The sequence below is a fragment of the Bos indicus genome, chromosome 9, assembly GCF_029378745.1.
Source record: "Bos indicus isolate NIAB-ARS_2022 breed Sahiwal x Tharparkar chromosome 9, NIAB-ARS_B.indTharparkar_mat_pri_1.0, whole genome shotgun sequence".
Lineage (NCBI taxonomy): Eukaryota > Metazoa > Chordata > Mammalia > Artiodactyla > Bovidae > Bos > Bos indicus.
Window position 1 is genome coordinate 16,020,983 of NC_091768.1, and position 23,783 is coordinate 16,044,765.

Below are 23,783 nucleotides of genomic sequence, written 5' to 3' on the forward strand. Positions count from 1 at the left end.
GTAATGCACGCTGCCGTTCAGACTTTACAATGGCATTTCCATATATGAATTCTCATTACCACAGCTTTGCCAGTCAACCACATCAACTCAGTATAGGATAAGCTGTGGCATGCAGCTTGCTTTGGACTCAGAACAAAAAGTACATCCATTTCCCTTATTAAAATAATTTCATCTGACTGGTGCTCTTCATTTGTGAGGTTGACTCCCAGTGACACTGTCTCTCACTCTCAGGGAACTCAGACACCGTGGTTGCTGAAAACCAGACTTTTATTATGGTCACTTCCACATATCTATTTAATTATAAACTTACAGATGATTGTGAAAAACGAACTTGATTGCCTTAGATGGATTATTTTAAAACAGCATAAAACCTGTTAATGTGACTGAGGCACCAAAAGTTTACAGGATCTGAATTGGCAGACAGGCTTAGTGTGCAAATACAGCTGGTATTTAAGGTAGTGGTTTGCTCACGAATGAGGGAAGTGGCCAAGAAAGTAATAGATCATGCCAATGCTGTCTAATTAGTTCACACATACAATAGTCCTTAAGTGTGATCCTCAAAGGAGAAGGCAATGGCACCCCACTCCAGTACTCTTGCCTGGAAAATCCCATGGACGGAGGAGCCTGGTAGGCTGCAGTCCATGGGGTCGCTAAGAGTCGGACATGACTGAGCGACTTCACTTTCACTTTTCACTTTCATGCATTGGAGAAGGAAATGGCAACCCACTCCAGTGTTCTTGCCTGGAGAATCCCAGGGACGGGGGAGCCTGGTGGGCTGCCGTCTATGGGGTCGCACAGAGTCGGACACGACTGAAGCGACTCAGCAGCAGCAGCAGCAGCAGCAGCAGTGATCCTCAAAATAAGTGTGGGAGGGTCACAAGGCAGCAGTCACTTTTTCTTTTTAAAGTATATAATCTAATAAATGGTCTGAGGTGTGCTGCCATGGTTTGTTAAGTTGGACACAAAGTGTCTTCAATTTACATGACTTCGATTTTAAGGACATCTTTTCAGGTATAGTTTCAGGATATCTGCCTTCAGCCTTTTGAATTACACTGTTCTGAAACTGTAGCCGAGATGAAAAAATAGAGGAGTCACAAAGTTAATGTGATTGTCATTGGGCAGGTATCTCAGGGATATAAATGAAGCTTTGTTCTCTGTTCTTGGAGCCACAATAAAGGAAAATACCTTCCTGGGTAATTTTATGAAATGAGAACATATCCCAGTAGTAAAGGATTAGCAAGAACTGGAGAGTCTTCAAATGCAAATTTCCTCACATTTCACAGTTGCTAAAATAGTTACTTTACCTTGGGGAACTAATAATAACTTAGCTAAAGGTTTCATTTAGTATAACCAAATATAATGCAAAAAGCACAGACTCTGATAAACACCATTTCCATTTTAGGGCTTGCTAAGGCTGGGTTATCTCTCTTCTCTTTCTTCCACACATAGGAATGTTACAAGCAATTAGATGAAATTACTTATGTGAACTGGAAAGCTAAGAGCATAAAGCTGTGCTGTACACACCAGATGTAACTAGCATCCTCATTTGAAAATTGAAGACAGGCCCCTTTGTATCTTGATGAAGTAATTGTTCTTTGAAACTATTGAACGGTCTTGCTGCCCTAAACAGTTTTATTTAATCAAAACCATTTCATTTTCATGTATCAATGGAAAAACTACATTTGGAATCTGCAAAGCTTAAAGGAAACTTTTTGAAATGTTGCCGTGTCTCTGAATCTCTTAATAATCTGTGCTGGGTACATATACTCTAATGAATAGGAAATACTCTACTTGTGGACTCAAATTGGGAAAAATTACCTAAGAGTATAGGAAAACTTTTGAGGAGCAATTTGGCAATATGAATAAAATACCATGAAACTGTTGATATTGCTTTGACCCAATAATTTTACTCTAGTGAATTTATGCTAGGAATCTTAAATACTGAGAGAGGCTTCTGCACAAAGATATTTATTGTACCGTTACTCATCATAACAAAACAATTAGAAACAGTTCTTTCTTTTTGTTGTGTATTTAGATAAAGCAAATTATGGTGTAACAACTGAAAGGAACAATATGCAGCCAATAGAATGATGATTGTCAAAGCAAGATAACAATGGAGACCAATGTAGATCTAACAGAAAACTTGTGCAAAAAGCTCTATGTAAAACTGTGTGCATGGTAGAACTGCAACCATTTAAATATTAAATAAGCATAGAAAAAAGACTGAGGAAACATATGAAGATGCCAGCATAGGTTGTGTTTGGATAGGTGTACTATGGGTAATTTTCCATACCTTTAAAAAAAATAATCTATAACTTTTTACAACTATTCAAGCTGGATTTAAAAAAGGCAGAAGAACTAGAGATCAAATAGCCAACATCTATGGATCATAGAAAAAGCAAGAGAGTTCCAGGAAAATATTTACTTCTGCTTTATTGACTGTGCCAAAGCCTGTGAGTGTGTGGATCATAACAAACTGTTGAAAATTCTTCAAGAAATGGGAATACCAGACCACCTTACCTGTCTCCTGAGAAATATGTATGCTGGTCAGGAAGCAACAGTTAGAACCCAACATGGAACAATGGACTGGTTCCAAATAGGAAAAGGAGTACATCAAGGTTATATATTGGCACCGTGCTTATTTAGCTTAAATGCAGAGTACATCATGCAAAATGCCAGGCTAGATGATGCTTAAGCTGGAATCAAGATTTCTGGGAGAAATAGAAATAACCTCAGATATGCAGATAACACCACCCTTATGGCAGAAAGTGAAGAAGAATTAAAGAGCCTCTTGATGAAAGTGAAAGAGGAGAGTGAAAAAGTTGGCTTAAAGCTCAACATTCAGAAAACTAAGATCATGGCTTCTGGTCCCATCACTTTCTGGCAAATAGATGGGGAAACAATGGAAACAGTGACAGACTTTATTTTTTTGGGCTCCAAAATCACTGCAGATGGTGGCTGCAGCCATGAAATTAAAAGATGCTTGCTCCTTGGAAGAAAACCTATGACCAACCTAGACAGCGTATTAAAAAACAGAGACATTACTTTGCCGACAAAGGTCTGTGTAGTCAAAGTTATGGATTTTCCAGTAGTCATGTATGGATGTGAGAGTTGGACCCTAAAGAAAGCTGAGTGCCAAAACTGCGGTGTTGGAGAAGATTCTTGTAAGTCCCTTGGACTGTGAGGAGATCAAACCATTCTGTGGTTAAGGAAATCATTCCTGAATACTCATTGGAAGGACTAATACTGAAGCTGAAACTGCAATACTTTGGCCACCTGATGCGAAGAACTGGCTCATTGGAAAAGACCCTGAAACTGGGAAAGAATGAAGGCAGAAGAAGGGGACGACAGAGGATGAGATGGTTGGATGGCATCACTGACTCGATGGACATGAGTTTGAGCAAGCTCTGGGAGTTGGTGAAGGACGGGGAACCCTGGTGTGCTGCAGTCCATGGGGTCACAAAGAGTCAGAAGTCAGACATGAGTAAGGACTAAAGTGGCTTACTGATTGACTTTAAATTCCCAGCTTTTAAACTCAAAAGCTAGTTTTATTGAGTTGAACTCCTCTGTCTACCAGAAGCATTTTCTATGTAAATGGTTAATTAGCCATAAATGGGAAACCAGTCATAATGCCTAATTAGCCATAAATGAGAAACCAATCTGGCTAAAGTACATAAACTCTAATTAAGGTAAACCTCGCTAATGAAGATGAACAGAAATTCACAGATCGGAGACTCTTACGGAATAAAAAGCCCCAAACAAGTAACCATGTAAGATCTTTTATTATGCAGTTATAGTACTTTATTTCCTAGACATCGGCATATAACAAATAGCAGTTCTTTTGGTAAGCTTCTTTCACTTAACTTTCTATATGTAATTATGCTATTTGAAATTGTAGTAGCTGATATATAATATATGAAAATAGAAAAAATAGCTACATTAGTTAGCAATTAATTAAACAAATAAAACCAAAGCTGATTTGATGGGTCAGGTTTTGGAAAGTGACAAATTAGTTTGCTTCAGCAGAGTAAGCTCAGAATATACTGAAATCTCATCATTTGTTTCTGATTAAAATGTTTTTATAAATGTAAACATTTATATAAAATTGACAACTGAAAGGTAAGTAAACTTTGTCTCCATCCTTTATCATTTATAGGTAGCAAAACATAAAGGGAGTTTTTATATGATTTTTCCATAAATTTTCTCTTCCCTCCAAATGCAATGACTAAGACGTTACATATAAAATAACTGTTGGAATCTGTTTTTTTTGTGACTTAAGAAATGCAATCAAGTATGTGTTTTACTTTTCCACAGGCATTTTAAAATCAGTGCTTCAGTTAAAAGGTTGATTGTGTAAAGTTATGTCATTATTACAGAACTGAACATTACTGATTTCAGATGTCTTAAGAAGATCAAGTATGTTATAATGATCAGTCTTATACTTGAAAAAGTGAAGTTTTCTTCAACAGGTTATTTTTTAGTACACTATTTTTCTGAAATATACCTATTTTTGTGACTTTCTTTAGATTCACTTTAAGATTTGCCATAAAAACTTTCAGGGCCTAGTTCTTTTATGCATATAGCCTAACAAGCAGCCAAGTTTCTGAGTTGGTCTTCATCATGGACTCTGAAGATGAAGCACATTTGCTATTTTCTAAGGGAAAGCAGCTCATGATTTAACTATGAGTAAGTAATGAATATTTTTTTTGTCTGATCATAAGTGACAAAGTATTAATTTCATGTTTTTTGTGGACCTACTAATGCTATTAACATTAGTATTATGAATATTGTTCATTTTTTTAAAGAGCAAATAGGATGCATTCATCTTTCTTGTTTATGTAAGTTTCACTTGGCATGAAACTATAAAAAACATATAATGTAAATATAAAATAAATATTTCAAAAAAATCAAGTGAAAATCATTTCTGACAATCATTCAGTCATGATTAATTCAGGGCCTACTGTATATGAGCCCTCAGAAATACAGTGGTGACTTTCTTGATTTTGACTGTTCACCTTTGTAAATAGATTTTATATATAAGCAGTTAAAAAAATAAAGAAGTATTTAACTTACCTTTGATTCCTTGAACTTGAAGAAAAATCCAAAGGAAAAAAATAACTCTTGCAGCTTCCAAATGCATTCTGGCTTTTGTGCATTGATATTTCTGATAATAGTCACAGAACAGCCCACACTCACATTAAAAAATATGACAGAAATATGAAAAATAATGAAATATTGAATTGACTGAGTGAGGATAACCTTCTCGGCTTATCTTTGTGAGGGTGCCAATTTATGAAGAACAGGAGGCAGTGCCTGCTTCTGGAATAATCTCCTTATCTTCCCCTCAGGTGTAATCTCTGCTTAAGGACCAGCTGGAGAACCTTTATCTCATTAACCTTCTGGAAGAGCATCTGTCAGCCCAGCTCCAGGACCCCAAATGCCATTAAAAACAAGTGTCCACAGACAGAAGGAATGCTTTTTCCCTTAGTTATTCACCTATTACAGGGACACAGAGAGCCAGGGAAGTCCTGACAAACTCAGAAGAAGGCTGACAGTTAGGGTCAAATGTTTTCCAAAGTGACATGTGCGGGATCAGCCATTGAAGGAACTTAATTGTGAGCCCATGGAAGTATGTGGTTATTTGATATGTTCGTCTCCAGAGGTAGCAAAACTGTCTCCATTCTCATAGAATTGAACTGCTTTGACTACTGCGTTCTTTCTGGCATCTGTGAGTACACAGATGACCTTTTAAAGTCCAATCTAAATTAAATTTTTTTTTTTTTTTTCGCAGAATGTATAGAGTCAAATAGTTCTACAAGATTTGTGCAAAGTAATGGTACCATACCTACCTGCATTCAAAGGTAATGTTGACTTAAAAAAATACCCCACATGAGAGTTGCTAGTTTTATTTGCAGCAAAATGAGGACTGCAACCCAGGAGATCGCACTTCAAACAGTTCTGAGAAACGGTTCCAAAGAAGCAGGGGGAAATGGCAATATATTTGAGATTTTAGGAAAGGGAGGCTACATGTCACCAAGCACATATTTTTCCAGAAGGTTTCTGCTAGCCTGGGGAAGCTTTCTGCTGGTCATGAGGAACAGTCATCACCATGAAGGATTTTAGGGCTTTTCTAGATTTGAGAAGATACAAGAATTCGGCTCATAAATTTGGCTCCTGAAAACACCTAACTATGAAGACCTGTCCTGCCAGTCCCCCTGCGCCCAGCACAGCATGCCTCCCCGGGGCTCTCCACCCTGAACTCCTCGCAGAGAGTTTTGATGATCAGCAGCTGCAGCAGCACGTGATTTAATCGTGGTAGAGATAGATGGCAAGTGCCCACAGGCATCTGCCAATGTTGTCGTGGACAGCAACCACTTTTAATTCTTTAAGCTAGTTCTTCTAGTAGTCTCATTAGTACCTCTAAATAGTAGGCTTCTGTTGCTAATCTTTTTGTTTTTCACTTTCAGGCATTGTCAAATCACGAATGTTGAGAACGCCTTCTCCCCTGACCCCACCCAATCCTTCCCCACCCTCATAAACAAACTCTAGTCCTATCCTTCCACCTGCCTCAATCTTATTGTATTTTCAGTGTATTGAAAATTCAGTCTTACGTTATTGTGACTGTATACATGCTACATATCTCTGAGCCTGCAATATACTATAATTACTAACAGGTATTGAACTCATGTGTTGTGATCAACATTGTTCTTAGAGATTTCTGTAGATTCCCCACCCGTATTATTCGGATGGTGGCATTCTTGAACTGATTCTCTGACTTTTAAAATTCACACTTTCTTCTATTTCCCCCATACTCTTTCTACTCTCATTTCTAGAACATTTTCTAACTTAATCTTTTAACCTTAAATTTTTATGTCATTTATAATTTCTGGGGAATTGTTTTTGGTGGTTTTTGTCTTAAATTCTTTTCTTTTTAAAAAATTTTAATAAGATACTGTTTCAGGATTTCAAGGATAAAAATTCTTTTACGTCTTTAATGATACTAATAACATTTTCAAAAATTACTTTCTTTTGTTACCTGTTTCATCCAAGCTGAATTTAAATTTTTTTGATCTCATATTGAAAGCTTTTCACAAATATCTGATAATTCTTGGCTGACCACTCACCTATTTTAAAGTCTGTATATAGTTGACTGAAAGTTTTGTGAATAATATTGGAACCTGTGAACTGTGGTCTTCAGTGCAGTAGAATAAATTTGTCACAAGCATTACATGTGACATACTATGAAATTATTTGTCTAAGATCCAAATTTAACTGAGAATTCTACATTTTTATGCTGCATTTGGCAAATCTTTTCCCAGAATATCTGAAGTCAGTATCTTTAAATATTTCCTCCCCAGGGGGTCAGATCTTCCTGAAAAGACTATACTCATCTCTTGATTTTAGGAGATAGCCTAACTCCCAATATATCAGTACCTGAGTGAAGAAATAGGTCTGGGACTTGGGTCTTAATATATATTTTAATTTAATCTTCTTGCTTTCAGAGAAGTACCTTTATTCTCAAATCTGCCAAATATTTAATAGTCCAGAGAATGCTTTACCCTGTTCAGAAAATAAACATTCATCCTTCTGTTGGATGGCAAAAAGACAGTTATATAAATAATGGAATGGGGGAGGGGAGTTGGAAATCTAGGTGATTATTAGCTACTTCAATTTATTCTTCTATTTTTAATGTCATCTTCCGTTAAGTTACCTACATATCTAGAAGTACTCTGCATGTCTTTGAATATATATATGTGTATGTATATATATTTATATTTAATGAGTGCATGTGTGCTTAGTGGCTCAGTGATGTCCAACTCTTTGCAGCCCCTTGGACTGTGGTCCACCAGGCTCCTCTATCCATGGGATTCTCCTGGCAAGAATACTGGAGTGGGTTGCTGCACCCTCCTCCAAGGCATCTTTATGATTCAGGAATCAAACCATGTCTCCTGCATTTCAGGCAGATTCTTTATGTGCTGAGGTACTAGGGAAGAATATATATATATGTAAATTTGGATATATACAAATATCCAAATATATATATTTGTGTATATATATTTTTACATATATAAACTTGCAATATATACTTGTATATAAATATATGCAATATATATATAATATATATGTATACAAATATTTGTATACATATATACAATTTATATATATACTTACAAATATATATATGTAAATATATATATGTAAATTTGATTGTTTACCTGCTGATTGTTTACTGGCAGATTCTTTACCTGCTGAGCTACTAGGGAAGAATATATATATATTATATATATTATGTAAATTTAGATATATCCAAATATCTAAATATATATATTTGTATATATATAAATATGTAATATATACAAATATATACAATTTATACAAATATTTGTATATAAATATATATATATGTGAATTTGATTGTTTCTGAGCTTTCTCTCCTGCCAGTTTAAGATTAGTCTTTCTAGGTCTGCTGCCATTTATCCATATTTTAAAACTTGGCTTCAACCTACATGTTCAGCTCAATAAAATTTTTATGAAGTGAACACCCTGGTAACATACAAGTAAAACCAGGGAATATTAATAGCCCTCCAGAGGGATACATGGTCCTATTCACAAAGAAAGACCTTTATTCTCTATGAATTATAATCACTAATTCTGATTTCTATGGTGATCACTTATTTGCTTTTCTTATTTGTTTTTGCTGCTTAACTACACATCTGTAAGCACCACTGCGTACTTTTGCTTATCCCACCACCCTCTGTTGAAAGAATCATTTTCCATATTGTTTTGAAGTTCCACCTTTGTCATAAAATCTGTGTATATCATGTACTCATGTTTTCCCTACCCTTTTCCTCCCTCTAACTTTCACTATATTGACTCATCTTTTATTTCACTGTTATCTTCAGCTGGGTATAAGTTACTGTTTTTAATTTTAGTTACTGCATTTTTCTGTTCTGGATATCCATTTAGTTTTTTTTTTTAATTTATTTACTTTTTATTGAAAGATAAGTTAGTTCTTTTTCAAGTCTGCTTCATTATTTGTTAAAAATAGTTTATGCCTCTGTGTTAAAATCTTTAATTTTGTGTTTTATCTCATTGAACATAGAAAGAATAGTTTGATAACTTCAAATTATGGAGCTCAGGGTGTTGTGTTTGTTGTCTTCTTCTGATTCATTATTACCTCATCTCCTTGTACAAGTGGTTATCTTTTATTATTGTATGATGAAAGTTATATTTTAAGAGTTATAGTACAATAAGCAAGACATAGCATCGTACTGGTGAAAGAAAAAACATAAAGATTAATGAAACGGAATAAAGAGCCAAGAAGGGCTCACACGAATACAGTTCACTGATTTTGGACAAAGGTGCAAAAACAATTCAGTGGATAAAAGGATTGTCTTTTCAACAAATGTTTCCATATGAATCCTCCCCCTCACCAAAAAATCCTATAAAAGACAAACAAAAAATGAACCTACACACAAACATTACACTTTATCCAGAAATGAGGTAAAAATGAATCATGCACATAAGTGAGAAATGTATATAAAATTCTATAAAAATATAGAAGAAAATCTTCTAGAGCTCAGGCTTAATGATGAGATTCTTAAACAGAATATGAAAGCATGAACCATGAAAGAAAAGAGTAAGTTAGATTTTATTAAAGTGAAAAACTTCTGGCCTTCTAAAGAGACTGTAAACAAAATTAAAAGTTGTCACAAATGGGGAGATAATATTTGTAAAACACATTTCTGATAAAAGACATGTATCCAAAATATATGAAGAAAGCTTAAAACACAAAAATAAGAAAACACAACAAGTCAATTAAGAATAAGCCAAAGGTCTTAACAAGACACTTCACCAAAGAAGATGTACAGATGGCAAATAATCAAATAAAAAGATGCTCAATGTCATTTGTCATTAAGAAATGCAAATTGAAACATCAATGAAATATCACTACATAGCTATTCAGTTCAGTTCAGTTCAGTTGCTCAGTCATGTCCGACTCTTTGCGACCCCATGAATCTCAGCATGCCAGGCCTCCCTCTCCATCACCAACTCCTGGAATTTACCCAAACTCAAGTCCATTGAGTCAGTGATGCCATCCAGCCATCTCATCCTTTGTCGTCCCTTTCTCCTCCTGCCCCCAATCCCTCCCAAAATCAGAGTCTTTTCCAATGAGTCAACTCTTCGCATGAGGTAGCCAAAGTACTGGAGTTTCAGCTTCAGCATCAGTCCTTCCAATGAACACCCAGGACTGATCTCCTTTAGGATGAACTGGTTGGATCTCCTTGCAGTCCAAGGGACTCTCAAGAGTCTTCTCCAACACCACAGTTCAAAAGCATCAATTCTTCAGTGCTCAGCTTTCTTCACAGTCCAACTCTCACATCCACACATGACCAATGGAAAAACCATAGCCTTGACTAGACGGACCTTTGTTGGCAAAGTAATGTCTCTGCTTTTGAATATGCTATCTAGGTTGGTCATAACTTTCCTTCCAAGGAGTAAGTGTCTTTTAATTTCATGGCTGCAATCACCATCTGCAGTGATTTTGGAGCCCCCCCAAAATAAAGTCTGACACTGTTTCCACTGTTTCCCCATCTATTTCCCATGAAATGATGGGACCAGATGCCATGATCTTGGTTTCTGAATGTTGAGCTTTAAGCCAACTTTTTCACTCTCCTCTTTTGCTTTCATCAAGAGGCTTTTTAGTTCCTCTTCACTTTCTGTCATAAGGGTGGTGTCATCTGCATATCTGAGGTTATTGATATTTCTCCCAGCAATCTTGATTCCAGCTTGTGTTTCTTTCAGTCCAGCATTTCTCATGATGTACTCTGCATATAAGTTAAATAAGCAGGGTGACAATATACAGCCTTGACGTACTCCTTCTCCTATTTGGAACCAGTCTGTTGTTCCATGTCCAGTTCTAACTGTTTTTTCCTGACCTGCATATAGGTTTCTCAAGAGGAAGGTCAGGTGGTCTCATATTCCCATCTCTTTAAGAATTTTCCACAGTTTATTGTGATCCACACAGTCAAAGGCTTTGGCATAGTCAATAAAGCAGAATTAGATGTTTTTCTGGAACTCTCTTGCTTTTTCGATGATCCCGCGGATGTTGACATACCTATTAGGGTAACTTAGTACAAATTAATGCTACAATTGCTGGCAAAGATGTGGAACAACATGACTTCTCATTCATTACTGGTGGGAATGCAAGTTAGCACAAGCAGTTTAGAAGACAGTTTGGCAATTTTTTAAAAAAGCTAAACAGTCTCACCGTACAATCCAACAATCACACTCCTAGGTATTTACCCAACTGAACTGAGAATGTTGGTCCATGCAAAACCCTGCACTTTAATATTTATAGAAGCTTTGTTCATAATCACCAAAACCCAGAAGCAACAAGATGTTCTTTGGAAGACGGATTAATAAACAAACTGTGCCTACCCATACAAGAGAATATTATTAGTAATAGGTATGAAATGGGCCATGCAAAGACACAGATGAATCTTAAGTGCACATTGCTACGTTAAGGAAGCCATTCTGAAAAGACTGCATACCATGTCATTCCATTTTATGACACTTGGGATGGGACAAACAGGTGAAACATTTGTAGGCATTTTGGGGTATGTGTACTTTGAATAGATGAACATAGATGTTTAGAGCATGAAACTACTTTGTATAATACTGTAATGCATGACATTATACATTTTTCAAAACTGATAGAACTTTATAGCAGAGGAATGAATCTGAAAGCATGTAAATTAAAAACAAATCCTTCAGGTAGTACCTAACTATGCTAATTGTGACAGTACAGGCTGTGACTAAACAACTTTATTAAAAATGTCTGAAACCGTCACTGAAGAGGGTGGGGGAAAAGCTGACCTATATAACTTTGGAAATGTCTGTCAGACAAAAGGCAAAAGGAACTGTACCTAGGCAGTGTATTCTAGTTGAAAAAAATTGTTTCCCAGAAGGGTATGAGTTAACAATTCTGAAACAACTGTGTGCATGCTGGAACTGAACAGTTAAGTAAATGAATGATGCGAGTCAGATTTCTCACTGTTGGAGTGGAGGTTGGAGACAAGCAAGTGGAAGAGGCAAAAATAACATATATGGTAATAGAGTAGAATTGGAGATATCAGTATAAACACATGCTTAGTTTTACGTAAATGGAGATGGCTGTATTAATTTATACCATACAAATATTAATTAGTTTGTTGTATATATTTAAACATTTATGGACTTGTGCATACGTACTGGCTAGTATACACATATTTTCTTTCTCCAACAGCTGAAAGAGCCTAGAAGCTATGATACCCCGGGAGTGAGCAGACTTAGCACCCAGATCTTGGTTCTTCCTGTTCTTCAGTGAAATAAATCAGGACTCCTGGAAAAACGGTTGATGTTAAAACCGGGGCAGGAAGTTTGATGAACCTGGAGCATCTTGTAGTGCCAGAAAGTAAGGAAGTGCTCAAACAAAACAAAAAAGAGCCAAAAAGCTGAACACTGGTGGCGTATGTCAAAGGGACACGGGAGCCAACCAAGAGAGGTCCCCATGACCCAGACTGAAGCAATCTGAGGAATAAAGCAGTTTGGATTATAACATAAAGTGTAAAATAAATGCCCACAAGTCCATGGTGACACATAAATTATGGAATAAATGAACAGGAGAGAGTAGACAAATATCCCATGTGGGACAGTTCCAAATAATTTGTGTAGGTAACATCCCTTTAGTAAGTGCAGCATAAGTCCCACTCCTTAAGTGTGACTTGTGACTTCCTTCCAAAGAGTTCAATATGGAAAGGAGGAAGAAAAGAGTAACTTTAACAGTGGGGAACCCTGACACACATCTCGTTTGATTAAGGTCAGTTTCAACAAGAGAGTCATGTTGACAGCATAGTCACGTTGATGGCATGTTGACAGCACCCACCTTCATACAGTGCGATGGGAATGGCACTTTACCTCTGTGGTCTTCCTCCAAAAAAACTCGTAATCCTGCTCCTATCATGAGAAAAAAAAATTAGACAAATCCCAGTTGAAGGACATTCTACAAAGTGCCTGACAGTTTCTCCTTAACAACTGTCACGATCATCAAAGATAGGAAAAGTCTGAGAAACTGTCACAGCCAGGACTTGCCTAAGGAGACATGGTGACTGAATGCAATGTGGTGTCCTGGAGAAGAACAGCAGAACACGTCTTCTGTTCCTGGAACAGAAAACGGATATTAAAATGAAAAACAAACCCTAGGAAAATTTTAAAAAAGTATGGGCTTCAGTTAATGGGTTTCAGGTATCAATATTGGTTCATTAAACGTACCAAATGTACCGCAGTAAAAGAAGGTATTAATATTAGGGAACACTGTGCTTCCATAGGGGTATAGGGGAACTCTAATATTTTCACAAGTTTTCTGTAAGTCTAATTTATTCTAATATGAAAAGTTTATTAAAATATAAAAAATAATTTTATAGAAAGAATTTGAAGTCTAGGATATTTCCTTCCAGAGAGAATTTTCCTTTGCTTCTTCTCAGCACTGGGAATTACTAGCAATCCAAGATCAGTGTAATGAAATTTCTGAATTAGAGATTTTCTAGGCTACACAGGAGCTGGGCTGTAATTGGTGGAGGCATGGATCACCTAGTTTCACCTTTGTTTCTAGAAGGCAGCTCTTCAGAATTTACCAGGGCTCTGCTATGACCTGGACTCCAAGTTTTGTCTGCTTCTACCAAGAGATTTTCAAAGCCCCGTTCAGCCTCTGTGTTTCTTACAGATCGCAAATGCTTTGGGGCAAAAGCAGCCCCCAGAGCTAGGCTCACTTGTTTTGATTCTGACCTCTTGTAAATCTCTGTTCTGCTTCATCATTTGTTAGTTCTCTGTTCCCTTCCATCAGATGCTATTATATTGCATCCAGCTTTTCTATATTTCTTCAGCTGGAGAATTGGCTCAAATGACCTAATTGCTTTACCTACTGCAAACATTTTAAAGTTTTATGACTATTGTCTCCTTTCTCATTCTGTTTATTGTGGCTTTATACTTTAAAAATGCCTTTAATTTTATTTTGAGGGAGTATCTAGAGGGTAGAATAGGGTAATAAGTTTTCAGCTCTCCTCTTCAACTACAGATTATTTTGGTGGTAGCTAAAGAAAATTAGAATAATCAAATTGGTGTAGAATATTACTCAAAATTGTGCATCTGAAAACGAGAAATGAACTCAATGAAAGATGAATCTGCCTTTAAGTAACCATATCCAGGAAAAATGATCTGAGGACTTAGAATGGAAACATACTTACATGTGGGTGTGTGTGCTCAGTTGCTCAGTCATGTCTGACTCTTTGCAACCCCATGGACTGCAGCCTGCCAGGATCCTCTGCCCATGGAAATTTCCAGGCAAAAATATTGGAGTGGGGTGCCATTTCCTTCTCCAGGGGATCTTCCTGACCTAGGGATCTAACCCAAGTCTCTTGCATCTCCTGCATTGGCAGGCGGGGATTCTTTACCACTAGTGCCACCTGGGAAGCCCTTACTTCTGAATAGTTACATATATAAGTATTTCTAATGTATATTTTTATGGGCTGGAAAGCTGATGGGTGATAACAAAATACTTTCTTCGTTTGCTGTATATCCCTGTGTTATACTTAGTTTTTAACCCTGTTGTGAAACATCAGTATTCTTTCTCTAGGATAAAAAGCAATAATTTTAAGTTTTGAAAATAAATTCTACTTAATAGCCTGCTTAATAAAACATGTTGGTTAAAGGAAAATGTGGTATAGACTACTTTGCATTCTTAAAAATATCCTATATGATATTGTTACTGAACCAAATTTGAGTCTGCTCTCCCACCTGCAGTAAAACCAATCTATTGAAATAGGTTGTAGTGAAGGAAAGTACAGCCTTTATTACAACATGGGGACGAGCAAAGAGAAGTGGCAGCTCATGCTCAAATGACCCAAAGTTTCAATGGCTTTCAGGGAAGGGATTTTTGAAGGTCTGGTTAGGGGTGTGGGTTTCAGGGTGCTAATCAGCTTCTGCATACATCTTTGATTGATTGATGGTGAGGTAAAGGATAAAGTTTTGGGAATCTCAGTCATCCATTTTCTAGCTCCAACCTATCTAGGGTCTTTGTGCTGGTGATTAACATGCAGTTAACTTCTTCCCATGGTAGAGGTATCAACATCTGCAAAACAGCTCAAGGATATAACTCAGAATATTGTCTGTAGTCTTTGAAGAGGAACTCAAAGTCCTTGACTTGGTTCCATAGCTAAACTATTATTATTTTGTCTTACTTGACTGTTTTCCTCTGTTTCTGCATTTTTACTTCTCTGATTAAATTTGCTCTTTGAAACTCGGAGATGGCCTGGGAAGGTAAAGCTTTTCTATAAACAAGAGGCAGGGGACACAGTGGGTGTGTGTGCGTGTGTGCATGCATGTGTGTGTGTGTGTGTGTGTGTGTGTGTGTGTGTGTGTGTGATCTGTCCCTGGGGAATTCTTCACTGGGTCCTGCTCAGTTGCAATAAATATGATCATGAAGGCATAGAATTTATACTACAATGACAAATATTTAAAAGTTTCTTTTGACAGTAGTACCTTATTAATTTTTTCACATTGGTAACTTAACATGATATCTGCTATTTGGGAAGCAAACAAAAATGATGAACACTCATTATTATTATTATTGCTTTCTGGGACCATCAGGTCTTTCTATAAGTACTGTTGTTCTTAATTGTGGGTTACTGTTAATTCAGAAGTACTTCTTCAAGGTGGTTAAACATCAATAATAATTATATATTCTTAAATAAATGAATGTTCCCCTTTATTTGCTGGCAGAATTTCAGAGGTGTATTTAAAATGTACAAGGTAGGCTGAAAAGGGCAGTATATATTCCTTCACCTGAAATCAGTAGAAATGAGAAATGGTTGCCAAAATGAATCATTCAGTATTATAAAGAACTTTTTCCATTTGTTAATCAATCAACCAACATAATTGTTTGTGAGCACTACATGTCAAGCTTTCCATTCAGTTCAGTTCAGTTCAGTCACTCAGTCGTGTCCGATTCTGCGACCCCATGAATTGCAGCACGCCAGGCCTCCCTGTCCATCACCAACTCCCGGAGTTCACCCAAACTCATGTCCATCGAGTTGGTGATGCCATCTAGCCATCCCATCCTCTGTTGTCCCCTTCTCCTGCCCCCAATCCCTCCCAGCATCAGAGTCTTTTCCAATGAGTCAACTCTTCACATGAGGTGGCCAAAGTATTGGAGTTTCAGCTTTAGCATCAGTCCTTCCAAAGAAATCCCAGGACTGATTTCCTTTAGAGAGAGATCCACCAGGACTGGTTGGATCATCTTGCAGTCCAAGGGACTCTCAAGAGTCTTCTCCAACACCACAGTTCAAAACCATCAATTCTACGGCGCTCAGCTTTCTTCACAGTACAACTTTCACATCCATACATGACCATTGGAAAAACCATAGCCTTGACTAGACGCACCTTTGTTGGCAAAGTAATGTCTCTGCTTTTGAATATGCTATCTAGGTTGGTCATAACTTTCCTTCCAAGGAGTAAGTGTCTTTTAACTTCATGGCTGCAATCATCATCTGCAGTAATTTTGGAGCCCCCAAAAATAAAGTCAGCCACTGTTTCCACTGTTTCCCCATCTATTTCCCATGAAGTGATGGGACCAGATATAATGATCTTCGTTTTCTGAATGTTGAGCTTTAAGCCAACTTTTCCACTCTTCTCTTTCACTTTCATCAAGAGGCTTTTTAGTTCTTCTTCACTTTCTGCCATAAGGGTGGTGTCATCTGCATATCTGAGGTTATTGATATTTCTCCTGGCAATCTTGATTCCAGCTTGTGCTTCTTCCAGCCCAGTGTTTCTCATGATGTACTCTGCATATAAGTTAAATAAACAGGGTGACAATATACAGCCTTGATGTACTCCTTTTCCTATTTGGAACCAGTCTGTTGTTCCATGTCCAGTTCTAACTGTTGCTTCCTGACCTGCATATAGGTTTCTCAAGAGGCAGGTCAGGTGGTCTGGTATTTCCATCTCTTTCAGAATTTTCCACAGTTTATTGTGATCCACACAGTCAAAGGCTTTGGCATTTTCAATAAAGCAGAAATAGATGTTTTTCTGGAACTCTCTTGCTTTTTCAATCATCTAGCGGATGTTGGCAATTTGATCTCTGGTTCCTCTGCCTTTTCTAAAACCAGCTTGAACATCTGGAAGTTCACAGTTCACATATTGCTGAAGCCTGGCTTGGAGAATTTTGAACATTACTTTACTAGTGTGTGAGATGAGTGCAATTGTGTGGTAGTTTGAGCATTCTTTGGCATTGCCTTTCTTAGGGATTGGAATGAAAACTGACCTTTTCCAGTCCTGTGGCCACTGCTGAGTTTTCAAAATGTGCTGGCATATTGAGTGCAGCACTTTCACAGCACCATCTTTCAGGATTTGAAATAGCTCCACTGGAATTCCATCACCTCCACTAGCTTTGTTCATAGTGATGCTTTCTAAGGCCCACTTGACTTCACATTCCAGGATGTCTGGCTCTAGGTCACTGATCACACCATTGTGATTATCTTGGTCGTGAAGATCTTTTTTGTACAGTTCTTATGTGTATTCTTGCCACCTCTTCTTAATATCTTCTGGTTCTGTTAGGTCCATCTGTTAGGTGCTATATATTCATGGATGACATCTTCTCAGCACCTCTATGAGGTAAATGCTATTGATACTTTTATTTCTGCTTTATAGATGAGGAAATTGAAGCTCAGAAAGAATACTATTAATAGTAGAGGTAAAGCAGGGTTTTCATCCTGCATCTAAATTCCAAAGCCTGTGTTCTTTTCTTGGGTCCTCACTAGTTTCCCTCTAGAAGGAAAACAGGTGTTAAGCATGTAAGTGATTTTTTATTGTTGTTCAGTTGGTAAGTCATGTCTGACTCTTTGGGACCTCATGGAGGTCACATGCTAGGCTCCTCTGTCCTTCACTGTCTCCCAGAGTTTGCTCAAATTCATGTCCATTGAGTCAGTGATGCTATCTAACCATCTCATCCTCTGTTGCCCTCTTTCCATTTTGCTTTCAATCTTTCACAGTGAGTCAGCTCTTCACATCAGGTGGCCAAAGTATTGGAGCTTCAGCTTCAGCATCAGTTCTTCCAATGAATACTCAAGGCTGATTTCCTTTAGGATTGACTGGTTTGATCTTGCAGTCCAAGGGACTCTCAAGAGTCTTCTCCAGCACTACAATTCAAAAGCATCAATTCTTTGGCACTCAGCCTTCTGTACTCAGCCAACTCTCACATATGTACATGACTACTGGAAAACCATAGTTTTGACTAGATGGACCTTTGTTGGCAAAGTAATGACTCTGCTTTTTAATATGCTGTCTAGATTTGCCATTGCTTTCCTTTCAAGGAGCAAGCATCTTTTAATTTCATGGCTGTAGTTACCATCTTCAGTGATTTTGCAGCCCAAGAGAAGAAAATCTGTCCCTGCTTCCACTTTTTCCTTTTTTATTTGCCATGATGGGACCAGATGCTATGATCTTTGTTTTTTTCACGTTGAACTTTAAGCCAGCTTTTTTCAGTCTCCTCTTTCACCCTCCTTAAGAGGTTCTTTAATTCCTCTTCATTTTCTGCCATCAGAGTGGTATCATATGCATATCTGAGGTTGTTGATTTTTCTCCTGCCACTCTTGATACTCATCAGAAAAATTAAGAACTAATGGATTCTGATCACCCATTTCAGAATGTGTACATGTAGGGGTATTTTCTCCCACACTAACAAGCAACTCTTGGATAGCTACCAGCTGGGTGTCATATTTATGCTTAGTCAGTCAGTCATGTCTGACTCTTTGTGACTCCATGGACTGTAGCCTGCCAGGCTCCTGTGTCCATGGGTTTCTCCAGGCAGGAATACTGGAGTGTGTTGCCATTTCCTTCTCAATGGGTGTCCTATAACTCATCTCAACTCTGTCCCTGTTTATCTGGAGATAGTGTCTGACCCACAAGTTGAGTTCTGTCCTGCTCCACCAATTGCAAGTCCAGGTTGTCACCTGGGCTTCTGACCAACTGGCTATAGATTGAAGGCTACAGTGATCTCCTTCTTGGGTTTCACAAATTTGCTGAGTGGCTCACACAGCTCAGAAGTATTTTACTCACTAGACTACTGGTTTCATATGATAGGATATAACTCAGGAACAGTCAGATGGAAGAGATGTGAAGGGCAAGGTCTGGGGAAAGGATGCAGAGCCTCCATACCCTGAACACACCACTCTCCCCAAATCTCTATATGTTCGATAACCCAGAAGCTCTTTGAACCTTGTTATTCTGGGCTTGAAAAACCAAATGGAGGCTTCATTATGTGGGCACAGTTGATTAAGTCATTGACCGTTGGTGACTGAATTCAGTTTCCAGCCCATATCCCCTCCCCAGAGGGGAAGTGGGACTGAGAGTTCTCACCCTATGATCTCATGGTTGGCTCCCTGGCAACCAGCCTCCATCCTAACATGGGGTCCTAAGCCATCTCATTAACATAATCAAAGACACCCTTCTCACTATGCACACTTAAGAAATTCTAAAGGGGGAGCTCTGTGCCAGAAACAGGGAAGAAGATCAAGTACATTTTCTTATAAATCACAAAGTCACAGCAATATTGAATAAAAAAAGAAGATGATGAAAACATAGGATCACATCTGAAGCCCACTGTTGGCCTTGGTCTTTTCCTTCACATTGCCTCTACTAATTTGGACATCATGGATAGAGTGGCATCATAGGAATCTGGGCAGTTTCCATCTCTGGAAACTTGCACCTCTTTTCTTTGGTAGAGGAATGACTGTCCACTTAGGATTCTAGGTTTCCTTTTGCTCATGTGGTTGCTTTGCCTCTTCAATTTGGTCAGGCAAAGGGGATTCTTGAGGTATTTCCATCACCATCAGGATGAGTGACTACCCAGGAGAGGCTGAACCGCTCCTAGAAGGGACTAGTCCTACTGAAGCAGGAAGGACAGGGTCAGGCATTAGGCAGAAAAGCAAAGCCACCTCCTTGTTTTGCACTTAGGGAGGCCATGACACAACAGAGGAATGGTATCTAAAACAGAAACTTTGTAACATCTGAGCAAGAAACTCTGACCCTGAAAGAGTTTTTATGGAGCTTGTGAGATAAAAAATGCATAGGAAGCTGATGACCGCTGTACGACCTTCCACATGTGGTGCTGGACTCGTAAGGGAACATTTAAGGCAGAACAACTCTTTCAGCCAATGTCCAATGACTTCAGGAGACAAATGGGCAAGACCGGGGGCTGATGGAAACTGGTGCAATACAGGCCCCGCCTCAACTCAATGAATATCGCACCTTTAATCAAAAGACCTCCACCCATTCAAAGGGGTAAAAATAAAGTGAGAGGAGATCAACAACCCTACAGTGTGCCCCTCACTTCTGAGGACACTCACACTCTTCTTCTCGGAGTATGTAACTTTCGCTTCTGTGAAAGTGATTAAATAATTTGCTTCCTTGTTCTCATTGCCCCTCTGTGTGCGTTTGTGTTTTCCTTTGTGCTTTGTGTTCCTCACCCAAATTCTTTTAGATGAGTTGGACAATAGCCTGGACTTCTGATAAAGCGTTTCCTGTATCAGTAGGAGGGGCAGGTAGACAGTGCCTTGTGTATTAAATCCATGATCTGGGGTGAAGAGGTTCTGTGAACTCTGATAAAAATGCAGTGTCCTCCTCTGCCCTTTGGGCATCTTGAGTAAGTGCCTTTCTTGTTAATAGAAGAGTCACACTGTGTAGCTTAGAGAGCTTCCCTTGTATATATTAGGGAGGATGGATAAAACATCCAGAAACACAAGGGGAGCACAGATGGGAATGTCATCTAAGGGGGGTGCCTATCTTTTGGGTTTATCCCCCCAGATCAGCTCCTGTTGACTGTCAGGATTAAACCAAAAGGGCTGCCTTGGACATAGTGAGGGGTGGAGCAGGAGATGGAATCTGACAAAAGCTGCATCAGAACAGGGATGGAGGGAGGGAATCGTAAGGCTGAGAGAGGATGTGAATGATAGCAATATTCCAGGGATGTCTGCCTTGAATCCTCATCAACCTTAGTTATCTTCTCAGAGATCTGACAAAGAATCCTGGTGTGGAAGGACTCGGATGGCCTTGTGCTCTTGTGAACACCAAGCAGCCTAGTCTTTTCCCCAGGGCTCCCTGTCTCTCCTTCTTACCCCCTGCAAGTCCTTGGTAATAAACAGAGTAAGGCAGAAAATGGAACTAGTCTCTTCTTGGGAAAAACAGTTCTAAGCTGAACACTAGAAAAGCAGGTGACTTTTAAAGTATTTTAAAGGTGTGAATGAAAAAGACATCTTTTTCGGGTGTTAGTTCTAGCAGGTCTTGTAGGTCTTCATAGAACTGTTGAACTTCAGCTTCATCAGCGTTACTGGTTGGAGCATAGACTTGGATTACTGTGATACTGAATGGTTTGCCTTGGAAACGAACAGAGATCATTCTGTCGTTTTTGAGATTGCATCCAAGTACTGCATTTCGGACTCTTTTGTTGACCGTAATGGCTACTCCATTTCTTCTGAGGGATTCCTGCCCTCAGTAGTAGATATAATGATCATCTGAGTTAAATTCACTCATTCCAGTCCATTTTAGTTTGCTGATTCCTAGAATGTCAACGTTCACTCTTGCCATCTCCTGTTTGACCACTTCCAATTTGCCTTGATTCATGGACCTAACATTCCAGATTCCTATGCAATATAGCTCTTTACAGCATCGGACCTTGCTTCTGTCACCAGTCGCATCTACAACTGGGTATTGTTTTTGCTTTGGCTCCATCCCTTCATTCTTTCTGGAGTTATTTCTCCACTGATCTCCAATAGCATATTGGGCACCTACTGACCTGGGGAGTTCCTCTTTCAGTATCCTATCATTTTGCCTTTTCATACTGTTCATGGGGTTCTCAAGGCAAGAATACTGAAGTGGTTTGCCATTCCCTTCTCCAGTGGACCACATTCTGTCAGACCTCTCCACCATGACCCGCCCGTCTTGGGTTGCCCCACGGGCATGGCTTAGTTTCATTGAGTTAGACAAGGCTGTGGTTCTAGTGTGATTAGATTGACTAGTTTTCTGTGATTATGGTTCCAGTGTGTCTGCCCTCTGATGCCCTCTTGCAACACCTACCATCTTACTTGGGTTTCTCTTACCTTGGACGTGGGGTATCTCTTCACGGCTGCTCTAGCAAAGTGCAGCTGCTGCTCCTTACCTTGGATGAAGGGTATCTCCTCATCGCAGCCCCTCCTGACCTTGATGTGGAATAGCTCCTCTAGGCCCTCCTGTGCCCGTGAAGCCACCGCTCCTTGGACCTGGGGTTGCTCCTCCTGGCCGCTGCCCCTGGCCTCGGGCATGGGGTAGCTCCTCCTGGCTGCCGCCCCTGACCTTGGCTGTGGGGTAGATCCTCTTGGCCACCGCCCACTGGGCATGGGGTCCTCCCGGCTTCTGCCCCTGACCTCGGACGTGGGGTAGCTCCTCTCCGCTGCGCTCTATGTGCCGTTGCAGCCACCCACGTTCATTTTAGGGGGTACTTTTCATTATAGGGGACTGGAGTGCAAAAGTAGGAAGTCAAGAAACACCTGGAGTAATAGGCAAATTTGGCCTTGGAATATGGAATGAAGCAGGGCAAAGACTAATAGAGTTTTGCCAGAAAAATGCTCTGGTCATAGCAAACACCCTCGTCCAACAACACAAGAGAAGACTCGACACATGAACATCACCAGATGATCAACACTGAAATCAGATTGATTATATTCTTTGCAGCCAAAGATGGAGAAGCTCTATGCAGTCAACAAAAACAAGACCAGGAGCTGACTGTGGCTCAGATCATGAACTCCTTATTGCCAAATTCAGACTTAAATTGAAGAAAGTAGGGAAAACCACTAGACCATTCAGGTATAACCTAAATCAAATCCCTTATGATTATACAGCAGAAGTGAGAAATAGATTTAGGGGACTAGATCTGATAGATAGAGTGCCTGATGAACTATGGAATGAGGTTCATGACATTGTACAGGAGACAGGGATCAAGACCATCCCCATGGAAAAGAAATGCAAAAAAGCAAAATGGCTGTCTGAGGAGGCCTTACAAATAGCTGTCAAAAGAAGAGAAGTGAAAAGCAAAGGAGAAAAGGAAAGAGATAAGCATCTGAATGCAGAGTTCCAAAGAATAGCAAGGCGAGATAAGAAAGTCTTCTTCAACGATCAATGCAAAGAAATAGAGGAAAACAACAGAATGGGAAAGACTAGAGATCTCTTCCAGAGAAGGCAATGGCACCCCACTCCAGTACTCTTGACTGAAGAATCCCAGGGACAGGGGAGCCTTGTGGGCTGCCGTCTATGGGATCACCCAGGGTTGGACACGACTGAAGTGACTTAGCAGTAGCAGCAGAGATCTCTTCAAGAAAATTAGAGATACCAAGGGAACATTTCATGCGAAGATGGGCTCAATGAAGAACAGAAATGGTATGGACCTAACAGAGGCAAAAGATATTAAGAAGAGGTGGCAAGAATACACAGAAGAACTATACAAAAAAGATCTTCACGACCCAGATAATCATGAGGGTGTGATCACTCACCTAGAGCCAGACATCCTGGAATGTGAAGTCAAGCGGGCCTTAGAAAGCGTCACTACAAACAAAGCTAGCGGAGGTGATAGAATTCCAGTTGAGCTGTTTCAAATCCTGAAAGATGATGCTGTGAAAGTGCTGCACTCAATATGCCAGCACATTTGGAAAACTCAGCAG

At 39.1% G+C, this 23,783-nt stretch overlaps 1 protein-coding gene across 1 annotated transcript in view; it reads right to left on the reverse strand.

Annotated features, from left to right (window-relative positions):
- IMPG1 (interphotoreceptor matrix proteoglycan 1) overlaps positions 1 to 5,140 on the reverse strand; it is a 155,345-nt gene extending 150,205 nt beyond the window's left edge. Inside the window, 1 exon segment of the mRNA XM_019967056.2 lies at positions 5,074 to 5,140. Coding sequence (XP_019822615.2) covers positions 5,074 to 5,140 — 67 coding nt within the window.
- Positions 5,141 to 23,783: the final 18,643 nt, after the last annotated feature.